The 17042-nt window shown below is 31.5% G+C and overlaps 1 protein-coding gene across 4 annotated transcripts in view; it reads left to right on the top strand.

Annotated features, from left to right (window-relative positions):
• Positions 1-17042, top strand: part of Nbea (neurobeachin) — a 639704-nt gene that overhangs the window by 74844 nt on the left and 547818 nt on the right. For all 4 annotated transcript variants that reach the window (XM_071611544.1, XM_071611543.1, XM_071611542.1 and 1 more), the window contains exons 2-6: positions 715-946; positions 4067-4167; positions 4410-4505; positions 9028-9149; positions 10034-10160. In XM_071611544.1, coding sequence (XP_071467645.1) covers positions 715-946; positions 4067-4167; positions 4410-4505; positions 9028-9149; positions 10034-10160 — 678 coding nt within the window. The remainder of the gene's footprint in view (positions 1-714; positions 947-4066; positions 4168-4409; positions 4506-9027; positions 9150-10033; positions 10161-17042) is intronic.

The raw sequence follows: 17042 nt of genomic DNA, 5'->3' as shown, positions 1-17042 counted from the left end.
TTCATTTTTTAATATTTATTTCATCATTTTCATTTATTGTTATTTGTGCTAGTATCAGTTTCATATTTCTTCATCTATATATGGTGATTAGACCCAGCTTTTTCTTTTCCTGTGACATCTTTTTGAAGCCTAATCTTTTAAAAAATAAACTTCAGGCTGGGGATGTGGCTCAAGCGGTAGTGCGCTTGCTTGGCATGTGTGCAGCCCGGGTTCGATCCTCAGCACCACATACAAACAAAGATGTTGTGTCCGCAGCACCACATACAAACAAAGATGTTGTGTCCGCCGAAAACTAAAAAAAATAAATATTAAAAAAAATTCTCTCTCTCTTAAAAAAAAATAAAAAAATAAACTTCATCTTAAAATTTTTCCTTAGTGAGCTCTGTGTTTTCTATTGATTATCACTTTTAAAGGCCATGCCTTTCTTTTAAGAATTTGTCCTGAATCCCACCCAGTCATCACAGGCTGAAGTTTGCTTTATTATTCTGATTTTGTTTTTTCTATCTTTGTGAAAATCAGATTTCTGTTTGGTAGGTTTAGTTCTCACATCTACAGTTCTTAAACTTTGAATCAAAATTATACACCAGAAGATTTGAAATTTTTAGTGAAGCTGTTTTTTCCGTTAGTTGAATTTTGGGTGTTGTTTTACTTCATTGTTATAAATTACCTCCTATGTTAACTCACTAGTTAATGTTTCTTTCTGTTTACTTTCAGCTTGTTGGTGGTGAATTTGATTTGGAAATGAACTTTATTATCCAGGATGCTGAGAGTATAACTTGCATGACAGAGCTTTTGGAGCACTGTGATGTAACATGTCAAGCAGAAATATGGAGCATGTTTACGGCCATTCTACGCAAAAGTGTTCGAAATTTACAGACTAGCACAGAAGTTGGGCTAATTGAACAAGTATTGCTGAAAATGAGTGCTGTAGATGACATGATAGCAGGTATGGGACTGTTCAACAGGAAAGTACAATTAAAATATTTATAAAGCTCATGTACTTATCATTATATTTTGTAGGTAAAATAGATTGATTTGTTGAAATTATCTTGATTTTTAAAAAGATAAACAAAAATGTATGGAAAATTTATATACTTTTATATTAATTGAAAACCTGAAGAGTGAAAAACGACAAACCTAACTAGTAATTTACTTTTCTAAGTTTTAGAAAATCTCTGTACAGTGAAGTAAGTTCTGTGGAATCAATCAGGAAAATAAACAGTATTTTCTATGTAGTATATAATTAAAACTTTACATGATTAAAATATCAAAATGCATATTTCTTTTCTGTATAATGAATGAATGCTTTACCAAATTATCTCAGCTTTCTGCTCTTTAGTTTGGCATATATGGCAGTATGACAGATGAGAGGAGGTACTAAAAGTTTTAGAAATAAGTATGGTGTATCTTTTGGAGGTGTTTATTGTACTTTGATTTTTTTGGGGACATCTGTGTTAAACATTACTTAATAGAATATAAAATATGCATAAATTTCATGATAAAACATTATTTTTTATGCTCGTTAAGAATTATTTCAATCATAACTTTGAAATCTATGGCTTGTCACCACCAACCCTTCTCTTCCTGCAAGTGAATTCCCCTCAGTGGTTGGATGCACTTCAGTAGGAATGTTTTGAATGATGGTCCCAGAGCAGCAGTTATTGCCAGAAAATAAGTTTGGAGTTTGAAATGTTGATTACTGTAAACCATGGATTTTCAGCATAATTATATTCTGACACAAAAGTGTTTTCATAATTTGAAAAGTGACCATCTGACTTTTCACAGTATCGTATCTGATTCTTAAAAGTATTTCAGACACAAGAGAATGCAGTTTAATGTTTTGACTTATGCTTTAATTAATTTCAAAATTTGTAGAACAAACCATTAAGTAAGAAAGACTGAAATGAACAGTGTTGATTAAAGATTAATGCATTTTTAATGTGAATTTTTTTAAAAAATTGATTTTCCTAGCATATTAAAATAATTTCTAATTTCTTTTGAGGTGGCATATATCTGTTGAACATGATTTAACATTCTCTATATTTGGTACTGATGGCTAACTTGATGAAAAAGGAGATTCAGACTTAGATTTCTTAAATATCCTTTTAAAGAAAATATTGTACTTCTGTAAATTCTGGAGTTACTTAACTGGAATTTATTTGTATAAACTTGTATGTATACATGTTGTATAGATCATGTGATCTTTTAATCCTTATATCTGAGCTTAAGCTCTTAAGTGTATGTATATGTGTAAGCAAAGTGGCTTCCACTTTATATAGTTTACAGAAGAATTCAGCAACATGTGACTCATAGTTCATGGAAGCGTAATTCATGAGATTAGGATGTAAAGTGACAGTGAGGATAGTATCCCAGAATTTAATGTCTTGATATTTTCTATTATATAAAGCTTTTATCCTTTTTTCTAAATAATAATATTGAGTACACACAAGTTTCACTTTTTATTTTAAGCAATTTCTTACAAAAGAGCCTGTCAATGGAATGATATAAAAAAAGAGAATGCATACCAGAAAAATCTTAATTTTTAGTAGAGAAATTAAAATGTAAACATCATATTAAGAAACAGTGAATAGCCATCCAAACAATATTAGGTTTTCATCTCTGAATGTATTATCTAGCATGTCATACGTTAAGTTCAAAGAGTTACTTTTAATTTAGTAATGTGAATGTATCACTAAAATGCAATTAAACATTTAAATAAATTGATAATAGAATCTCACAATTGGTAGTATCTTTAAAAAATCTTGTTATCCAGAAAAGAATACTTGCTAAAATAGAGTTAAACTAAGCTGCTTAATTGTGTTTCATGTACAGTACATAAGGAATTTAAAATTTTTGTAACTGAGTTTAAATTTAATAGATTTCTTTCTGGGTCATGCATCATATGTATTGCAAAGTGGTTTTTTTTTTAAGTATTTGTATATAAATCTTTAAGATTTAAGAAATCTTCACTGATGGCTGCCATTATAGCTAATTGCTTAAAACTAAGGCATGTCACCCTAGGGTTTTTAAAGTACTTGATTTTAATCTAGAATTCTTTCTTAGACACATGAATGATTTATATGAACTAGCACTTCCATACATATTTGTTATTTAAATGATGAAACATTTTGTTTCATTAAAAGATTTTTCTCAAAAATGACATACTCATTATCACAGTTTTTATAGAAATTGCTTCTTGTGGTGTTAAGTAAGAATCAGTTAATTATGGATGAAAATAAACATGAGATTCCTATTTGGAAATATATGGGTATCATAATATTTCAAATTCTAGTTATTAATCTTACATATTTAATTATATACATCTTTGAAATACTAATAATAATGTACAAAACTTTGAAATACTAATAATAATGTACAAAGAAAGTAATCAGAGTCAAGAGACAATTTTTTCTCATTATTTTGTGAGCTGATGTGTCTGTTATATGAACATGAATACTCACATTGGAATATGATTATTACTGTTTAAATCAGAGTTTCATTTATAGATTAGTGGATAAGAGTGAGGGTTCTGCACCCATATTATCTGAGTTTGAATCCTGATCTACAACTTGCTAGCTATCTATTATTGGGCAATATGGTTAAGTTGTCTTTTACATAATTTGCACATTTTTAAGTGGAAATATTTTTTGGTACCTACCTCATAGGCTTGTGATGTTAATGAGAATAAACCACTTGGAGTAATACCTATATAGAGCAAGCACTCAAACTTACTAATAGCCCAAGGAATATTTCAAGAACATATTTTATTAAAAAATAGATAATTCTGAAAGAAAAAATGGTCAGCCTTCAATTTTTTATTTGAACCTTTAATAACCAATTTGCAATGTTAAATCTTTGTACCTTTGTATATTTTTAATGCCTTTTCTTGCATATGGCATATATATATATATGCAAATTCTTAATTAGAAGGGCTATTCATGAGGACATTTAGTTATGTTAGATGTATATGTGACAGTTGATGAATTCTGATGTTTCAAAAAAGTATATTACTTGACAGATGGCAGCCTACGACTAGAGTTCAGAATAACTTTATTTTCCTTTGAAGATCTTCTAGTTGATATGTTGGGGGTTCTTGCCAGCTACAGCATCACTGTCAAGGAGTTGAAGCTTTTATTCAGCATGCTTCGAGGAGAAAGTGGAATCTGGGTAAGCTGTGGTCAGAGGGAAAAGTATTTAATAACAGCCCATTAATACTTAATGTTCAACAATTTGTCCCTAGAGAGCTGCATATTTGAATTTATAATGGAACTTATTTTCATTGTAAACAGTTTAGTAAATAAGGCTAATTTTCTCTCCAGTTAGAAAACAGTTTAGTGACTGAAGTGGTATTTTAGGTATTACTACTAAATTTGCACAATGATATTTTTCTTGTTTTGTTCTTTTCTTAGCCAAGACATGCAGTAAAATTATTATCAGTTCTTAATCAGATGCCACAAAGACATGGTCCTGATACTTTTTTCAATTTCCCTGGTTGTAGTGCTGCGGTAAGTTTTCATTACATACATGTATTTTTATGTTATTTTTAGGGCAACTAGCCCATCAGTTGCTGTCTTCCCATGGGCATATGTTTCCTTCTCTCTTGGTTAAATGCCTGAATGAAATTGCTATGTTTTATGGTAAATGTACATTTACCTTCATGAGAAACTGTCGAAATAATTTCCCATAGGTGGAAGATTTTGTATTTCCATCAGCAGTATGAGAGTCCCAGTTCATTTTGTAACCTGGACATTTTTAGTCTTTTTATTTTGAGAAATTAAGTAGTTATGTAATGGTAGTTTATTGTAGTGTTTATATTTCTCTCATATCTTATAATGTTAAGGTGTTTTTAGTGTGTTTATTATTGCTCATTCTTTTGTCTTTTTTTTTCAAATCTGTTCATTAAAAAAATTGGTTTTTGTCTTATTTTCTTAAGAGTTAATTATAAATTTGAGGTGTAAGTATCTATTAGATAACATATTTGTCAAATATTGTCTTCTAATCTTTGGCTTGTCTTTTTATTAACATTTCTGTTCAGCTACAAAAGATTTAGTTTTGATGATGTCCAGTTAAAATTTTCTTTCTTTTATGGAATGTGGTTTTGTATCCTAAGAAATCAGTCTAAATGAAGTACACAACATTTTTATTATGCTTTCTTCTAGAAGTTTAATGGTTTTAGCTCTTATATTCAGTTCTATGGTCCCTATTGTATTATTTTTATATGTTGTAAGACAAGGTTACAGAATAAATTTTGTTTGCATATCTATTTGTTGCATAACCATTTGGTGAACATATGATCCTTTTCACTTTGAATTACTTGACACCTTTGTTGAAAATTAGTTGACCATATTTAGGTTGATCTATTTCTGAACTCTCTAGTTTGTTCCTTTTGTCCTTTATTTGCATCCTATGCCAATGACACACTGTCTTTTATTATTGTAAATGTATAGTTACCGTTCTTAAAATTAGGTAGTATAAATATAACTTTGTTCTTTACTTTAATATAGCTTTAGCTATTTCACAATGTTGGCATTTCTACCTATATTATTGAATAAACTTGTTGAATTTTGTTAAAAATCCTGCTGTGATTTTGTTTGTTTAAGTGAACACGACAATTTGGAGAGAATAGAATGGTTATCTTAACATTATTGAATCAGTTCCCGAGCAGATCCTGAACACAGCATATTTTCCTTTATTTATTTTGTTTTATAGTATGTTTTAATAGTTTTCATCATATATCTCCAAAGGTAGCCTATGTTCATTTTTTCCTTTTTTATTTTAGTTTTACCTTAAGGCCTGGTAGACCCAAGGTGATTTATTGGGGATAAGGGATTGCATGAGTATGTGGAGTAATGGGGAAAAGGGAAAGCTTTTGGATACTCCGGTGACTGTCCTGTAACTAGCCACTTTTGTTGATATAAAAGTACTGTTGTGAAAGTGGTATGTTATGCTTTTCTTGGCAAGGGTTCAAAACCACAAATCTAAACCTGTATCAGTGTGTTTCTAGGAGTTAAGAAGAAATTAATGTATTCATTAGATGATTGTACAATTTCATCAATTTATCTTACTATTCAGTGTTCTCAGTATTTTGCCTATTCACCTTGGTATGTTGATGCAACAATATTTTAGAGAAACTGTTTTAGAGAAACTTATAGAGGTGTTAATCAGTGAAAAACTTGTCAAGAAAATGAAGCATTTTTCTAGCAAACAATAATAAATTTCATTTATTTTATTTTTTTATGTGATGCTGGAGATTGAACCCAGTGCTTCACGCATGCTAGTCAAGTGCTCTACCACTGAGCCACAACCCTGGCCCTAATAAGCTTCATTTTATTAGCAAACACAACAATAAATGAAATAGTTTGTTTTTCAGAAAGTAAGAAGGTTATATTTTTGACAATAAAGCTATCTGAGCCAATTGCTTAAGAGTTAATACCTGAAAGGACATTTTTTTTGGGGGGGACATTTTATTCATTTGTAGAGTTTGACTTTTATTTGAAATTACTTGTATGTTTTCGTGTGTATGTGTGTACATGTGTGCCTGTATGTGTACATGTGTTTTTACAAAGCACAATATATACATTGGCTACTTTGAGATTATTTAATAGCCAATTATTAAGTATTTTTTCCTATCCATATCTTAAGTCATAACATTGGGAATGTAGACATATTGAATGCTAATGGATAGATTAAAAAAAAACTTGCTCTAATAAGGAGATGTAAGTGATAGAGTATATTTAGATACTCAGAATTATGAGAGCACAATGATAAGAGAATGATGGCTGGGGTTAAGTCCAGGCAAAACTTCACAGAGGAGTGGCATATTAGCATGATATTGAGGGATAGTTGGAATTTTGTAGGGAGAAGAATTTTGGATAGAAGCAACATCATGTCTGAAAAGGAGAGCTGTAAAAGAATTGGTAGAATAGTTATTATATTTAGGTATACTTTGAAATGTGAGGTGAGGTAATAGAAGATAATCAAATTGAAATGGTTTGAAAAGTTAAACAATTCTTTCTGTTGGAGTTCAAAAGATTCTCAGCTTCTCTTCTCAGCAGTGGGGTTGTCTGAAGCACAATGCTCCACCTTCCAGATTGCTGGAGTGAGAGATGTAAATCCAGTAGGTGGAATTCCTGCAGGGTAGGTAGAATTCCTGGAGGTAGCCTTTAGTTTAGGTGGGCTCCAGGCTCTTCACTGAATGCCAACTGGTCTGGAGATTTAAAATCGGTGCACCTCCAGGGCCCAGTAATTGCAGGGCCACCCTAGAAGACTGTACTCCATGCATCTCTCCTGGGTTCCACTTGTGTGGTGGGTGACCCAGTTCTTAGCCTCCTACATCATCTGCGGACCCCACATTTCCTGGTCTTGGGTTCTGTCTCCAAACAATCTTTCCTGCCCCTACCCTTCCAAGTTCCCAGCCAGATATGGTTCTCCCAGCTGGTCCTGCAAGTGGCTGGATTGTGGGGAGCATAGAGCTGGGTGGGTTTCCATGACTAGTTGTTCCCTGTGTAAACCTCCCTCCATATTTGATTTTTCTCCTGGTCACTTAAGCACACTGTATTGTACAGTGTGTGTTTACTGAGCCTGTGTTTTGTGCCAGACTCGAGTTTGCCAGGAATTGGCTCCCTCAGTTGCCTGCCCCAGTGCTGGGCTGTGAAATGGTTCCTTCCTTTGTCCTCCCCTCACCACCTGGAGAGATGGTGGCTTCTTTCCTGCACAAAGTTATTGTGCAGTCTACATTTCAATTTAGTTGGGCAATGTTCCTGATATCTAAGTATTCCATACCTAGACTCACCTGGGACCTCCAAAAAATGTGGGTTCCATTAATTCCCTTATCCCTCCACTTTGCTTGCGGAAGGACCGAATTGGCTGGTACTTCTGGCCTGTCTGGGGCAGCGGCTGTGCTGCTGGGGATTTCTTCCTTATTTTATTAGATCCAACCTCCTGAACTGCTTTGAATGTTCAGTTTTAAATTCCAGTGAAGTTCCCACCCCAGCCCAGCTGCCCGTTTTTGGTCACCCACCTCTCTAAGAACTGCCTCTCTTCTTTCTTGGTTTCATGCCATGAAGCAGCCAGGAAGTCAACCTCCTCTATTCTGCCATCTTGAAGTCTTCCTTGAAATAGTTTGTTGGAGCCATAGTATATGAAGAATCTTTTATAACCTGAAGAAATTTTGAACTATTCTGTATACATAGGATTTTTATTGTGGGAACCACTTTTGTATTTTAGAAAGACCATTATTAGCAATATGAAGAATGTGTTGGGAAGACATCAATTATGAAATTATAATGGGTATCTTTTATATGAAGGAATTTGATATCCTCTAGGAAAATAAATAAATCTACCTATAGGTTTCTTGACAGTTAAGTCAAGTGATTGATTACTTCCTCATTTATTCCTTAGAATGTCTGAATTTTATTTCACTGCTGTTATAAACTGAGACTTCCATTATTTTGTTTTTATTTATGAGTGGATCTGAATTCTTCTATGGTCATAAGTTTCATTGGTTAAGTTTCTGAATAATCTCATGGTTTTCCCTCCTTTGTTTTAGTATTGTGAACATTTTGAGGACTATCACTAATACTTGTGTAACTTTAATACACAGATTATTAATTTCATTAATAATTCTCAAGCACAGTTGTTTTAGACTACAAAGATTAAATCTCTTTTAGACAAAAGAAATATAACTGAAATCTAGCCTAAACCATAAAAAATTGGAAGTTCTGAGACATATGTAGAAAAAGCTGTATATTATTGAAACTAGAGAATGAGTTTTGAAATATAGCCTGAAACTCCATATGTAATCTGGATCTGAAACTTCAATCACTATGTATTTGAAAACATAATGTTTTAACATTCAACACAGTACATATAGATTATTTAAGTAAAATGTTTCTATTTTCTATAGTTCATAACTTTTTGATATTTATCCCTTCATCATTTTTTAAATCTGTAAGGTCAGACTTGACTTTAGTGATCTTACATTTCATTTAACTGACACTTTTATCTTTTTTTTTAATTGCCTTATAGGCAATTGCATTGCCTCCTATTGCAAAGTGGCCTTATCAGAATGGCTTCACCCTAAACACTTGGTTTCGTATGGATCCGTTAAATAACATTAATGTTGATAAGGATAAACCTTATCTTTATTGGTAAGTAATATGTTTAATTTTAGGACTTGTGTCTTTAAGTAAATGTATAATGTGGTAACTGTATAATGTGGTAACTGTATAATGTGGCATCAAGACTACCTATTAGATAATTATATATATCTTAAAACAGCTAAATAATTTTTTTTCTTCATTTTACTATTGATTCTAGGTTGACCTTTCTTGCTCTTCCCTTCCTCCCCAATTACTGCATAAGAGTCAAGGATTGCTGACCTTCCCTGTCTAGTTATCTTCAATATAGATTACTTGTGGAGTACCTTCCTCTTTGATTTGATCTAGGAGAGAAAAAATAACACCCACAGATTTCATTCACTTTGCCTTTTCACTTATTTTTGTTCTGTGAGCATAATTAACATATGCATTGAAAAATAATGATTAAAATTTTTGACAATTACATTTTTCTTATTTTGAATAAATATACACTCTTTTGTTTAATCAACCACATTATTTTCAAAGTTGGCTCTGTTTTCATTTGTAAGCTGTTTTCACAGATATAGCAGAGTTAGAGAGCAAGTTGTTATTGAAAACATGAACTGTGTATGAATGTTTTGTGTTTGCTAATTGAAGATGGTATTAATAGTAGATGAATTCTTTTTGGTAGATTTGTTCAATATTGTTTTTTTTTGTAAGTATCTGTGGTATTTTAAATTAGTTTTTTATTTTACAGTTTGAATTCTTTATCTTTTAGTTATAAACCTTTTATGTTTTAGTTTTAGTCTTTTTTTTGGTACATCTTAAACTCTTGCTCTATATTGAATAAGGTTTATTTTTAGTATAAAATAATAATATTTAATAGGCATCACTTATATGGTTACATATGTTTCTTTTAATCAGATGTTATTATATAATTCTCATATTCCTTATAGTTTTCGTACTAGCAAAGGAGTCGGTTATTCTGCTCATTTTGTTGGCAACTGTTTAATAGTCACATCATTGAAGTCCAAAGGAAAAGGTTTTCAGCACTGTGTGAAGTATGATTTTCAACCACGGAAGGTAGGTAAAAACAAATATTTCTGTTCATAGTCGCGTAATTCACCATTCACATTGTCTTAAAACCTGTGATGACTTCTGTAGTCTTCTCCTTCATGAGTTTTCCTGTGATTCTTAATGTTTTTCTCTTATTCTTGTCTGCATTTTCTTTTTACTTTAATGGTTTAGTTCTGTTTTCTACAAGATCAGTCCTTTGACCTGATAGAGTCTGATCTTTTATGTCATTGTTTCAGTAAGTACTACTATTTACCATATGTCATGTACTTTTATAGGAACTTGGGACATGACACTGAACAAAATAGAAAACATCTCTACTAACATGGTGCTTATATTTCATTGGAAATTTTTATTCAATTTCATAATAGTCCTTGCTCTTTCTCTTATCTTCAGAGCTCTATTTTTATATTTTCATCTCTTGCCAGATGTTGCCATCTGGGATGTCTTTCTGCATTCTGGACCTTAGAATATATGATACTGAATTTCCCATCTCCAGTCCCATAGCCATTCATGTTTCAAAGTCCTCTAATTAAGACCTCTTCATAATAATGGAATTTGAGTCAGTTTTGTTCATTGTACTATGTCAATTTTCAAGTCCTACTTATGTCTCTGAAATTTATCTCCTTTAAAAATTTCTTTACTTGGCTGCTTAAATCCTTCCTGTTGTGCTCTCTTCATGAAAGATGATTTGTCTCTTCCCCTTCCAAACTCTTCTACATACTAATATATGATTTATCTTCCTGATCATATTTCACTGACCAAACTAACTGTTTATATTTTACTAACTTCCAATAGATTAAAAATTTAACTTAGTGCTTTATAATTTGTATATTTTGTTTGATTTTTTAACCTTTTAAATTCTGTATTTAATATCTGACATGAACTGCATTCATATACACCCTTCCCCATATCTGTAGGTTTTCAAATCCAGCATCATTGCTATTGCTGTATTCTATTTCATGTAAAAATATTGCCAGAGAAGTCCTCCCTAGATTATCTTGTTCCCAGATATAATTAATTTCTTTCAGAGTATTTTACTTCGGCATCTCTTATGGCAATTATTTTGTTTAAATTTTTATTATTCATAGATGTGTACATTATTTAGTGACTGTTGAGACCCAGATCTTTGTTGGATTCATCTTTGTATTCCCTCAAATGCCCGACAGAAAGCATTATACTTCTATAATCTCAGTGACTCAGGAGGCAGAGGCAGGAGGATTGCAAGTTCAATGCCAGTCTCAGCAATTTAACAAGGCCCTAAGCAATAGAGCAAGACCTTGTCTCAAAATAAAAAGGAAAAAGGGCTGGAGATATTGCTTAGTGGTTCAGTGCCCCTGGGTTAAATTCCTGATTTCTCTCTCTCTCTCTCTCTCTCTCTCTCACACACACACACACACACAGAAACACAGACATACAAATACACACACAAAAAGCATTAAAAAAAGCATTAAGCTCATTTGCTTTCGAAAGGAGTAAGTTACATTTATGTGGACAGCTAACTTATACTGAATAGTTTATTTACCAGTATAAGGTTAAAAGAGTGTTACTCCTAGTAATAAAGTTAAAGAGAGAGCCTGGGCCTTGTTATAGTTAATGCTTTTTTGTTAGGTAATAAGAAGAAAGGTAGAGCAAGAAAGACCAAATAATTTAGATTGTTGCTGTCTGATACCCATTTAAAATGTAAAGTTTACTAGCCTTTTTTGCTTCTGGTAAAATAATGTATAATGCAAAAATAAATAAGTTAATTTTCAGTGTTTTATGCAAAGAAAGAAAAGAGTTTTTTTTTTTCTTTTTGAGAAAGTGGTTTATACCGGATTAATGAAAATATAATTACTTAGTTGCCAAGACTGTTCCTAAAGTTTTGGCATATATTATTACAATTTATTCAAGCTATATTTAATAATATTATAGTAACCAGTAAGTTTTATATATATATGTGTGTGTGTATATATATGTATATTTAAATTATACAGTATCATTTTATTCCTTTTGCATCTATTAAAATGATAGTAAAGTGTTTTTATAATTATTCAGAGATTTTTCAAAGGCAAATTTTATTTGTGAAATTTGTATTACTTTGATTATTGTTCAGAAGAACTGTGTTTGAAGAATATTTGAAGAAATGTTATTCTGAGTTATAAATCTTTCTTGTTCTCCTTTCCATCTTCCTCCTCTTTTCCATATGTTTTTTCTTTCCTTTACCTTTCCTTCTCTTTTTCATCTTTCCTTCTTCTCTCCCATTCTACTTCTCCCTTTTCTTATCCTTTCTGATTATTCCTTTAGATTAATTATAGAATCAGATTTTAGAGCACAGATTCAGACTTCAGATGTGTGTGTGTGTACATACATACATGTGCACCTCTGCACACACTCCTGTTTGTTTATGCTGTTGATTCACAAATTATTCTTTTTAAAATAGAAGTTAGGGCTCATTTGATAATGCAGAGAGACCTTTTTCTTAGGAGATATTTATCGTTTAGTTTTGAATCTTTCCTAAGATTGAAGGTTTTGTTAATTTCTATTTGAATAATCATGGCTTTAAGAAAGAGGAAGGTTGTGCTTCTTTTAATGTTCTGGCCCATGAAATATATCTTTATTTCATATATGTCCTATAGAATAATGGAGACTAAATCAAAATACATTTTGAAAACTACTGTAAAGCTGAAAGATGAAAAGAGAAAAAAAAGGAGAAATATGCCACAATAATAATTAGATTTATAAGATATAATTCATTCATCATTAGTTGGATTTTTCTAGAGGTATATTCCTACCTAATTACTAGACTGCATCTTTGTAGTCAGAGTAACCATCTGAAAGTCCAAACAAGGATAGAAGCATAGAAGTTCCCATTCCTATACGTTTAAGGACCAGTCCCCCTTGTAAGTTCAGGGTTTCTTCTTGGGTATATGACAGTGAGATTGTCAAACTTTTGCTCACATGAATACTGCCTTAACCTTAAAGTATAAAACCATAATAGAGCCATACAATGATCCATACATAGTGGGGGGAATTTCTTTCTTTCTGTTTTGTTTGGTTTCTGTCATCCCATGAATGCTTTGCTACGCAATAATATTATTTTGGATGATATTTTCAAAAAATTTTATATGATGCTAATAAAAATCTTGGTTTTATATTTACAGGATTATAACAGTTGTTTTTGTTAAAGAATATCAAGTTAGTAATCATTCATTTATATATACTTGTAAAATAGTATAAAAAGCAATGAGTATGAATAAATAGATTTCTTCGTTAGAATTGTAGGGTTCATTTTGGGAAGAAGGGATTCAAATCTCAATTGTTATCTTATAAATCCCATTGCCTCTCTTCCAGAAATTCTGAATTATTTTAATTGAGCTGAGACCCAGATAGAGGTTATGAAGGGCACCAAAATTATTTGAATATCATTAGAACTTTTTAGAGATACAGATTCTTCAAATTACAATTTTCATATTAGGAATGTGTTTTTAATAAAAGTTATGGATGATTGTTCTCATCAGAAAACTTTAGGAAAAAGTGGTTTAAATAGTATATATAAGACATTAGTTAAAACATAAATGGTCACTTATCAATGAGAAACAACTTAATCTCTTTACTCTCATTTTTAAAAACTTTCCTTATGAAAACCATGTATCTATTTGTGATTGTTCTCTTTAGATACAATGATTCTAAGGGGCCTCGGTAGGAATGGGGTCAGGGAATGATATGGATTCAAAAAAACCTTAAAATGGTGAAGATTCGACTTCTTCCTTTCCTGTTTGTATTTGTATTATTTTCCTGTCTTGCCTGATTTCTCTGGCTAAAATTTCAAGTACTATATTAACTGGGAGTGGTGAGAGTGGAGTATCCTTGTCTAGGTCTTGATTTTAGAGGAAGTACTCTCCATTTTTCCTTATTTAGTATGGATGTTAGCTCTGAGTTTGTTGTATATGTTCTTTATAATGTTGAAGTAAGTTTCTTTTATCCCCTGTTTCTTCATTGTTTTAATCATGAATGGGTGCTGAATTTTGTGGAAGGAGTTTTCTGTGTCTCCTGGAATGATCATATGATTTTTGTCCTTAATTCTGTTTTTGTGATGTATTACATTTGTTTATGCATATGTTGAGCCATGAATCAACTTGATTTTGGTGTATGGTCATTTTAATGTCTTCTTGAATTTTATTTGTTAACATTTTATTGAGAATTTTTGCATCTATGTTCCTTAAGGATATTGCTTTGTAGTTTTCTTTCCTTGAATTGTCTTATCAGGTTTTGGTATCAAGGTGATACAGGTTTGATAAAATGAGTTTGGAAGTGTTTACTCTCTTTGAATTTTATAAAATAATTTGAGGAGTCTGAGCATTATTTTTTGTTTAAAGATCTGAGAAAATTCAGCTACCAGTTCTTTTTGTCCCTGGCTTTTCTTATTGGGAGGCTTTTTATTACTTCTTTAATCGCATTGCTTGTTATTGCTCTGTTTAAGTTTTGTATATCCTCTGGTTTCATTTTAGTAGGTCATATGTGTTGAGAAATGTATCCATTACATCTAGATTTTCCAACTTAGTGGAATATAAATTTTCAAAGCATTTCCTAATGATCATCTGGATTTTAGTTTTATCTGTTACTTTTAAAAATATGTTTATTTTTTAGTTGTAGTTGGACACAATACTTTTATTTTATTTATGTATTTTTATGTGGTGCTGAGGATCAAATCCAGGGTCTGGCAAGTGCTAGGTGAGCGTGCTACCACTGAGCCCCAGCCCCTTTTCTGATTTTTTTTTTTTTAAAGGTAGTCATTCACTGCTGAAAACTTTCCTCTTAGACCTGGCCTCATTGTGTCCCAGAGATTCTGAGGTATTGTATCTGTATTCTCCTTTAATTCTAAGAAATTTTAAATTTCGCCTGTGACCCCATTCATCATTCAGAAGTGTGTGGTTCAAACCCCATGTGTTTGTATAGTTTTTCTGGCTATTGATCTTTAATTTTATTCTATTAAGATCTGATAAGATACAGGGAATTATTTTATATTATTATTATTGTTATTATTATACTTGCTAAGACTTGATTTCAGACTTAAATATGATCTATTTTGGACAAAGTTCTATGTGCAGCTTAGAAGAAAATGAATTCAGCAGTTATTGGGTGAAATATTCTATAGATATTTGTTATATTTGTTTCATTTATAGTATTTTTTAGGTATTAAGTGTCTTACTGATTTTATGTCCAGATGACCTGTCTACTGGTGAGATAGGTATGTTGAAATCACCCAATATTATTGTTTTGAGTTCTGTCTGAGCCTTTATTTTGAGAACCACCCAACCCAATTCCTCCTCCTTCTCTTCTTCCTCCTCCTTCTTCTTTGTTTGTTTGTATGTAAATAGGTGCACTCACATTTGGGACATAAATATTACTATGTCTTTTTGTTTGTTTCCTTTACGTATATGATGACCTTTATCTCTTTTGATTAATGTAGCTTGAAGTCTGCTTTGTTACATGTAAGAGTAGTTACTCCTACTTATACTTGGGCTCTATTTTCATGGAATATCGTTTTCCATCCTTTCACTTTCAGTCCTTGAATGTTTTTGCCTAAGACATGTCTCTTTTAAACAACATATATTTGGATTTTGTTTTCTAATCCAATCTGCCAGTCTCTTGTCTTTTAGTTGGAGAATTGAGACCATTTACTTTTATTATGAATATAGATATTTAGTATTTACTGATTTTTATTTGTTTCTAATAGTTAACTGGTACTGATTCTCACTTGTGTAAGTACTCTTCTTATGAGATATATCCTTTTCTAAGTTGTGCTGTTTGCTTTTAACTTCTTCTGTACGTAGAATTTTTTAAAGTATTTTCTCCAATGCTGCTTAATAGTCATTAATTAGTTTAAATTTATTTTATTAGCTTATTATAATGAATGTTATTATGTTTTTATTTCTGCTTTGATTTTATAAGGATAGCTTTGGTGCATATAGTAATCTTAGTTGACATTTATTTTCTTTGATGTCTCAAAACGTATTGTTCTAAGCTTTCCTGGATTTTTTAGGGTTTCTGTTGAGAAAGCAGATTTTATGTTCATTGGTTTACCTCTAGATGTGACCTGATGGTTTTCTCTTGGGGATATTAGTATTCTATCTTCATTCTGTATATTTGGCATTTTAACTATAATGTGCCATGGAGAAGTTCTTTTTTGATATTTCCTGTTTGGGGTTCTACGTGCCCTCTGTATTTGGAGGTCCATCTCATTCACAAGGTGTAGAAAAATTTTTGCTGTCATCTCATTGAAAAGGTTTATTAATGACATTAGCCTGTGTCTCTATTCCTTTAAGGAGTCTAATGATTCTTAAATTCAGCTTCCAAATATTGTCCTAGATTTCTTTAATATTCTTATCATAGTTTCTTTTTGTTTTTTAAATATATTACCTGAATTTGAAAGCTGACTCTCTTATCTTAAAGCTCTGAGTTCCATCTTCTACTTGTTCTAATCTGTTGGTAAGATCTTCCACTGAATTTTAAATTTCATTTATTGAGCTTTTCATTTCCAATATTTCTGTTTTAGTTCTTTTTCAGAATATCTGCCTCTTAACTGAAAGGCTTTCACATTGTATATTTCTCCCTCAGATACTTCCTGAGATCTTCTTTTGATTTATTTATTATTTTTACAATTAACTTTTTGAATTTTTGGTCAAGGAATTCATCTACTTCAGTCACTATCTGTGGGTTTAGCTATTGAGGGTTATAAACTTTTAGAGGCCTTTTGCTGCACTGTTTCCTTGTGTTTTCAGAGGTTCTTTATTTGCACATCTGTTGTCTTCTTATTTATGTGGGTATCCTTTAGTGAGTAGTTATCTCTTTATAATAAGCTGTGGGCTGTGAGTGTTTCTCAGCTTTAGTGTATCCAGTCAGCATAAT

This window comes from Marmota flaviventris, chromosome 4 (genome assembly GCF_047511675.1).
Source record: "Marmota flaviventris isolate mMarFla1 chromosome 4, mMarFla1.hap1, whole genome shotgun sequence".
NCBI classification, from domain to species: Eukaryota; Metazoa; Chordata; class Mammalia; order Rodentia; family Sciuridae; genus Marmota; species Marmota flaviventris.
Note: the sequence above shows the minus strand (reverse complement) of the source record. Positions and strands in the feature narration are given on the sequence as shown.